Raw genomic sequence first — 8,424 nt, forward strand, 5'->3', positions numbered from 1 at the left:
AAACAAATTGTACATTCGATCTTTGATAAAGCCATTGTTCAAATGATAATAAAGCTAATAGTTGGAGTGCTATTTTCGCACAAAGCGATGTTACATACTAGTAGTAGTTTCGCTTTCAATGTTATCCCATCGTTCGCTCAAGGTCAAGAAAGACCATTAAAACCAATGAAGGAGAAATGGAGACCTGGAGGAAAATTGTAATTATGTCTAAAACATATTTTCCCATACTTTATGACGTGGGCGATGGTCACATTTAAGACATATATGTATAGTTCTGTGATAACTTAAGTCAAATAACTGTTATACAGGTCACCGGATTTAACTCAGCGCCTTTCTTGTGATTTAAGGACGTCGACGTTGTAGCTAGTATCCGAGTATCAGGAACGATAACTCTTTACATTCGGAACACCTCTAAATTATTTCTTTTCTGGGGTCATCTAAACGCTTAAATACGCTTCGATGTCAAGCGTATTTATAACGCAGACAATAACACACAGCTGTCAGACGCAGACGACAACATGGATTCTTCCCGGGGTCCTTCCCGGAGTGATAGAGGTCTGTTTGCTGTTGGCCATGCGGGTAAGACTTCCCGAAGATCTAAAAGGGGGGCACATTTTAAAGTTGACACTTCCCGAGTTGATTTAACAGAGGATCACTCCTACGTTTTAGTGAATGAGGCCCCAATTAATATTGTTGCAGACAATCTCGACATAGGTGCGGAGTACGAAATTGGGCCTAATGATAATATTGACCCAACGTGGAAGATTGGTAGGCGGGTTGTTGAGTTAGAGCTGCTGGCTCAAAACATGTTTTGCGATGTATGCAATTCGCCCCTCCATCTCTCCAACACACTGTGGGAGCGCAGACTTGGACTTGGAAGCACGCTCCATATTCAGTGCACCAACGCGGTGTGTGATGCTGTATGCCAAGTGGACACTGGAAAACGGGGATCATCAGGGGCGTTTGATGTAAATTCCAAGGCTGCTATAGGTATGTATTTTATTAAATATATGTAGTCTAGTCAATAACAACAAAAATTACACAAATTTATTGTTGAATAAGGTTATAACTGCCTAACACTGAATAACAGTTTATAACTTTAAGTTGTGTATACATGTATAGCAGCTCACTGAGTTTATAGCTGATGTTATTATTGATGAAGGGACATTGTGAATCATTGTTAAGTCATAAATGCATGCACATGCAGGTACAGTTTCTCAATCTGTGTAGAGGTTAGCCACAGATTGACTAATTATACAACTTACAAGACTAACCTCAGTCCTTCATGAATCATTTTATCATACATGTATAGCCATGGGCATCACTCAGAATAAAGCGTGAACCACGCATACTGTATACATTTTGAAAATGTGTATGCCAACCATGCGCACATTGAAAACAGGAAAATGATTTAATGAGCATGACATGCAAGAACAGATAGGCATAGACGAGGTTACAATAATATTGTTGAAAATGATTCTCGGAATTCGATGTCCAATGCAGACAAGTTATTTAAAATATTTTGTGAAGTCCTACGTACGCCGTTTTGGAGGAGGTACGGGGAAGGTATAACACATTTAGATGGTAGGCCTATAGCAAGCAGCATGAAGCTCGAGAAGAAAACATGCAGGCAATTTCAATTTTTACATTATGATATCATTTATGATAACATGAATTTTTAAGCCAATAGAAATGCTTCTTACATACAGTATTAACTTTTATATGTATGATTTTTTTTTATTAAATTGTTGAATTTCATTTTAAAGATATAATGTTTAAAATTGAAAAAAAAATATGAATGATTAATTGATTTTAGGTATGGTTCATGCTGGAATTGGCCCATCACAGGTTAACAATTTTCTTGTGGAGTGCAACATACCCCCCATTGCTACATCCACTCTTAAAAGAAAAGAGTCACTGATTGGAAAGACTTTGGTGGAAGCTGCATCAACATCATGCAGAGATGCTCAAACTGAAGAAAAAGAATTGAGTTCTGAAAAGGTAATTTTATTGGACATGTTTTCTTTATCTCCTTTTGCATTACATATTTTGTCATATATGTCACAAATGGTAAGTTCAAAATGTACATTTGTAACCAAATTTTCAGCAATTAACATAAACAGTAATTTAAAAAATTATATTATTAAAATTCCATTTCATTATGTAAAGCATTGAACTATACTTTCAGTTGTTATAGTTCAATACATAATATTAACCATTTTGAATGTTTCAGTCTTGTAGATTTTTTTTTTAACAAAATTCAGCATTTACTTCAAATAAGTGCATGTATGATATCGCGTGTACCTGTTTACTGATTAGAACAGCCATTTTCAAGAGACGGTCTGTGGTATTCAACATACGTCATATGATGATAATGTCAACAATTGCCATTCCTTGGCCGAACTTTGTGAGGTGTTAATCAGCAACTAGTTTTGGTAAGGTTATATAGTGAAAATACCATATACTGGTGAATATATGCCAGGTAATAATAATGAATTATTTTACTATATAATTAACAGTATTAACATGTATGCAATATTATTTTTTTTATAGTTACAAGCCAGTTTTGATGGTGGGTGGCAGAAAAGAGGAACTGGTTTCAACTATAACAGTAACACAGGTAATGTATAATACAATCATTTTAGACAAGTATGCATATAAAAAGGCAAGCAATTTTATCTGGCGTCAATCTGCCCTGGATGAAAAAAAAATTCTTTTAAATAACCATGAGCCGTATGCTTAGGGTCACATGGCATTAATATCATGCTGAAATTAAACCTAGTAAGTCTGTTCAAATGAATGACCTTGACCCATTTTCAAGGTCACTTGGGTAAAATTTGTTAAAAATCTTATCAATGACCAAGAGGATGACCTATAGTCATTGCTTCGTCCATCGTCATGGGCCACACGTAAACTTTTCATATGTTAAACTTCTCAAGTTCCACCAGTGGGATTGAGCTGAAACTTCAAAGCCTCAAATGATCTTGAGATGGTCCTGACCAAGTGCTGTTATTTTTTGGGTCGGTCTGAAATCCAAGATGGCCACCACAGTCGCCATTTTGAAAAACACATTTTAAACTTGTTCTCCATAAAGTGTTGTTATTCTTCAGGCCGAAAAGAAAACCTTCACATTACAGCCATATTGGGTGTTTTATAGTATGATGTACTCCATGTAATATGTATTCAGATGACCGTTAAGGCCCTTGGGCTTTTTCAAGGCTCGATTAATCTTGTTTAAATCTACAGTCGTGCTGTGGACCGACCTGAGTCAAATATGTTAAAAAAATTAAGGACAAGGTTAACATGGGGTATATATAACTTCATGATTCTGCTTTAGATTTAACAAACCTGATCTTAAATTTAATAGCCAAATGTCTGGCTTTTTCATAACTGTTTTAGACTTCAGAGTTCTGATATATTTGGTTTTGATTTTAGGACATGCAGCTATGATCGGGAAGACCACAGGTAAAGTTATTGCCTACGACGTCAGAAGCAAATCCTGCAGAATTTGTGACATTCACAAAGACAAAAAAGAAACAGTTCCGAGTCATGTATGCCCACGCAACTGGGAGGGGAGCAGCAAAGCCATGGAGCCAGATATGGCTGTGAGCATGGCTCACAGGTGAATATTTTGAATACCGTATATCTATTTACAAATCCAATAAGATATCTCTCTGACCAGCATGGTACATAACAGGATATTTCTATCCTACATATATTATATATGTAATAGTAATATCATAGTCATATATTATATATATTTTACCTATGTAAAACATTAACAATGTTCTTAATAATACTGAACAGTTATTAATGACAATAATGTATCTTATATGTAGCGGGACAGGGCCGGTGACCAGGTAGCTCAACTGGGTATAGAGCATCCGTCTATGTACTACGGAGTTTGGAGTTTCCGAGTTCAATTTCTGTCCTCCTGGTCCCATTGCTTTACAATTCCTTCTCCTGTTACATCATATATGGAGCATATATAAATTACGTTGCTGAGTACAATTATCCAATTGTATGACTATTGTTGCTTTATACAGACTCTCCGATCAAGGATTCCAGCTTGATGTGTTTCATGCAGATAACGACTCCACAACAACTGCAAAAATGCTTTTGGACTTCCCAAAATTAGAGAAAAAAGATGACCAAAATCATGTCAAAAAAGGGATATCAAAGTCCCTATATGAGCTATCCAAGAAGTAAGTTTTAACTATGATAATTATAGTATGCCACTCAATAAAATGGGAGGAGGGGTAATTAATAAATATTTATGCATTCATGGAAAAATTACATCATGTGCTGTCCATATCCACGAAGCATTTTGTTTTAGTTATGTAACATAGAGGCTATTAGAAGACAAAAAGTAAAGATAATGTAAGATTTATCACAAACAAAAGGGTGTCCCCCAATGTTTATTGTTTTTATTAGTAAACAAATGATAATGCTCTGTATACATGTAGCTACTTTTCCTTTAAGACACAAGGAACTCAAACATGCTGAAGTCATACCATACATCATGAGATGCTTCATGTATGCAATGACGGGAAGCAACACAGAAGCAGAACTGGAACTTTCACTAAAGAGGATCGTTCCACATATCTTTGGTGAACACACTGGTTGTTCTACTGTCAAATGGTGCACATATAAGGATGATCCCCAAAAATTCAGGTAAAATACTTATATTATCGGTCCAGTGACTGTCTTCATTTGTAACTATTGTGTAAAGGTTAAATTCAATATTACATGAACACTCGTCCTAGATCATCTGTATCATATTTCAATTTAACCTGTTTGTTAATAACTGTAAGTTGTATAAATAAAGGATCTTAAATGAGTGGCATTATAATGTATTATGAAATTGATTGAACAAGTTCTATAATTTGATATATCATGAGCCTTTAGGCGAGTTTAAATATAATCAACTCCATATTACATTGACACAAGTGTAAGATTCTATTTATCACGCAACTCATATTTATGAGAAAATAAACAAAAACCTCAATGTTTTTCTCTGCAAGACGGGTGACATCATTTATTAATGACCTCACAATAGTACTATTTTAGATAATATATGTAATACAATAATTATTTATTATTTATGACATGGGCATATATTACATGGGAAAACGGGTAAGCTAAGTGATTAGGATATAATTGATCCTCAGACATTGCAAGTCTACATCAGTTATATTGTATCATTGAATGTAAATCATTCTGAAAACAACAAAGGCTTGTTTCATATGAATTTAACAAACTTGTCCATTAAATATTACTTGAACACCATGCATATACTTATAAATTATGCAAAAGAAAAATTCATTGATTTATATAAATAATATAATTTGAATATGTAGGTACAAAAGTCTTCCCAATGGCACTGCCTTACAAGATCCCACACTGAGGACACGCCTGGAGGAACTAGTTGCCAAATATTCATGCCGGTCTGGAAACCTCCTGAATTTGGGCTCCACACAAGCAAATGAAAGTTTTAACAGCCTTGTTTCCACAAAAACACCGAAAGCCAAGTAAGAGTTGCAGTAGTTGTAAGAAACTAATTTCTTTAATATCATTAACCTGGTCCGAATGACCAGTGAGCTTATGCCGTAACGCGGCATCCATCGTCCATCAGCTAGTCTGTCCACTTTTGCCCTTCAAATGACTTCCTCTAGAAACTGTAATAATCAGGGTCCTGCTATTTGGCCACTAGAAAACTGTAATACCCAGTAACCTGATATTTGGCCAGTACTTAGGTACCTGCAAAGGAGTGCTACAAAGTTTCCTCATATAAATTACCTTGACCTTTCTTATATATTGTGTTTAGTTCAAAGGTCAGCTTTATGCCCTGGACAGGGTCAAAGGTTAACATGAATTATCATGGGTAAAAGTTTTAAGAATCGTGTTTCATTAGGCCCAGGGTGCCTGAGAAGGAGTGCTATAAAGCTTCCTCAAATAAATGACCTTGACCTACTTAGCTATAAAGCTATGAAATCTTGCAAAGTTTTCTGATGTTCTGTGTTCATGTGTACAACTGGCTTTATATTTTGTGTTTTCAGATTCTATGGCAGCTCAGATTCATTAATGAATAGGGTATCTGCATCTGTTCTTCAAAAGAATGAAGGTCATAATTATTTACCTAAGGTAAAGTTTATTTTTCAATTGCAGTAAAGTCATGTCAACATACATTCGAAAGATTTAATATAGATCTTAAAATGTTGTAATACAATTTCCTGTATAATTCAATTCCCTATGTCAGACTTCTCATGGTCTCATACCAATGCTAATTTTAATGTACATCTTCACAATTAGAATTTGTTTCCTGTTAATTATGCATACACATTATTAGTACACCTGACACAAAGTGTCTGTGAGCTTATGGTGTTGATGCAGCGTCCTTCATCTGTCTAGTTTTTCCTTTTTAACAACTTCTTCTAGCTCTATCCAGTGCTATAAAGTTTACTCATATACAATAAAATACGTTATAACGAACATGCTTACAACAAATTCATTGATTTAACATGATATTTCTATTCCCCGTGGAATTATTGTCTATAACCTGGCAATTTCTAAGTATAACAGGTAATATATCGATGCTTAATTGGTTTTAGCCACATAACATATATTTGGGACATGGATCACTTTGGTGAAGTATTGTTATGTATAAAATTAGGTTACTCTGACCTACATTTTGAGCTTTATCTACATCAAAGAACAAATTTGTCTTGGTTCCATTTTCTACACTACTTGTCACTGGAACTTCATACTTGCAGCATGGGATCACCTTGTCCTTCCACACTTTAACTTGTCAGCCGGTTCTATCTCTTACACTACTTGTCACATATGTTTTGTAATTCGCTGAATTGTCTCCTTGTATATGCATATGTAATAAATAATAATATTTTGTCACAGGTAAATGAATCGGCCCTTCTTTCCCCTGGCGAGTTCACCGTCAAACTGTCAACAAAATTGGACAATGCTCGGTCAGCCCGTAAAGAAAAGGAAAAGACCAGAGAATACAAATTAAGAAGGGTTGAGTTGAAACGGAAAAAAAGGTTGAAAGAACAGTCATCATATGTAAAGGAAGGTACTACCTATGAAACTGATATTGATCTAACCATTAACAACAGTAGTGATCCAGATGTACAAACTATACCATCAGTATTGTCCTTGGATGAATCCAAATCTTTGGTTTTCTTTGATTTGGAAACAACTTCTGCTTCACGTCAAAGTGACATTACTCAAATTGCTGCTGTTGTTAATGGTGACAATATTTTTCATAGATATGTCCTGCCAAGGTGTGACATAGCAATCAAAGCATCGTAAGTTACAGGACTGACCTATTCAAGGTCATTAAGTAAGATGTACCTCAGGGGAAAGGAGATTAAAAATGTGACCTCCATCCATTCAGCTTTGTTGGATTTCTTAGATTTTTTGAAAGCTCTCCCCAATCCTATTCTTGTTGGTCATAATGCAGCATCGTTTGATATACCTATCCTTACAAACAGATTGAGAGAGTTCCAGTTATGCTCGTCATTTGCCAATGTTGTAAAAGGATATATGGACACTCTTAGGTTAGCAAGACGCTTGTTTCCCAAGAAGGAGGTTGGATCTCACAGCCAAGAATCGTTGGTAAGGAAGTTCCTTGGGATGTCGTATGAGGCACACAATGCAGTTTTTGATGTGAAAGCCCTCCAAGACTTGTTTAACTTAAAAATGAGTGCAAAGTGGTCAGTTGACGATGTGTTCAGTATGAACTTTTTATCTTGTAAAAAGTCTTATGACACCTTGGTAAGCAAGAAAGCCATGAACAAATTATCAGCTGAGAAATTGTCCAAAAATGGTATCCATTTCAATCACTTGAAACTGGCATACAGCAGGAATGCTATCTCTGGAGTGAAAGTAATTTTATGTGAAAATAAAATACAGAAATGTTTCATTTCCAACATTGTCAGATGTATTCAAAAAGAAGAGTGATGTATCAGATGAAAAATCACTTGGTTGTGTAAATATTTGTATTTGTTTAAAATTGGATAAGCAAGATGTAAGTTATCTTTAGATTCATGAGATAGATCATGATGAAACTGCTGATGATTTATTTATTGAGAGGTTTAGTTTCAGGAGACAGATCCTGTGCTCATAGCTATTGCTCTCAATTTTAATTTTGTGTGTCCATTATTAACAGTTGCTGTATTCAGTGTTTCTCATAACGTTTATTTTACATGATCTGTATGCGATAATTTATCTTTTGTTATCACTACATTTGTGTTCATACTTGTTTTCAATTTTATAAAAAAAAAATAATGAAAAAATATTAAAAAAAACTTTAAACCAGCCCAACCAATTGCAAGACAGCTACATGCTGCATATTAGTTATAGCCAAACTTGAACTGAAAGTTTATATAATGGTTGTGTCCGTCCTAA

At 35.0% G+C, this 8,424-nt stretch overlaps 2 protein-coding genes across 2 annotated transcripts; both read left to right on the forward strand.

Annotated features, from left to right (window-relative positions):
* Positions 1 to 334: 334 nt before the first annotated feature.
* LOC117317288 lies at positions 335 to 7,948 on the forward strand. The gene is made up of 9 exons (XM_033872103.1): positions 335 to 990; positions 1,817 to 2,001; positions 2,554 to 2,620; positions 3,436 to 3,622; positions 4,047 to 4,205; positions 4,483 to 4,674; positions 5,361 to 5,531; positions 6,060 to 6,144; positions 6,913 to 7,948. Exons 1-9 carry the CDS (start codon positions 519 to 521, stop codon positions 7,324 to 7,326), a joined length of 1,932 nt encoding a protein of 643 aa, XP_033727994.1. The 5' UTR covers positions 335 to 518; the 3' UTR covers positions 7,327 to 7,948.
* Positions 7,363 to 7,977, forward strand: LOC117317371. The gene has a single exon (XM_033872212.1). The coding sequence runs from the start codon at positions 7,363 to 7,365 to the stop codon at positions 7,975 to 7,977; it is 615 nt and encodes a 204-aa protein (XP_033728103.1).
* The last annotated feature ends 447 nt before the right edge of the window (positions 7,978 to 8,424 follow it).

The sequence above is a fragment of the Pecten maximus genome, chromosome 1 (assembly GCF_902652985.1).
Source record: "Pecten maximus chromosome 1, xPecMax1.1, whole genome shotgun sequence".
NCBI lineage: Eukaryota > Metazoa > Mollusca > Bivalvia > Pectinida > Pectinidae > Pecten > Pecten maximus.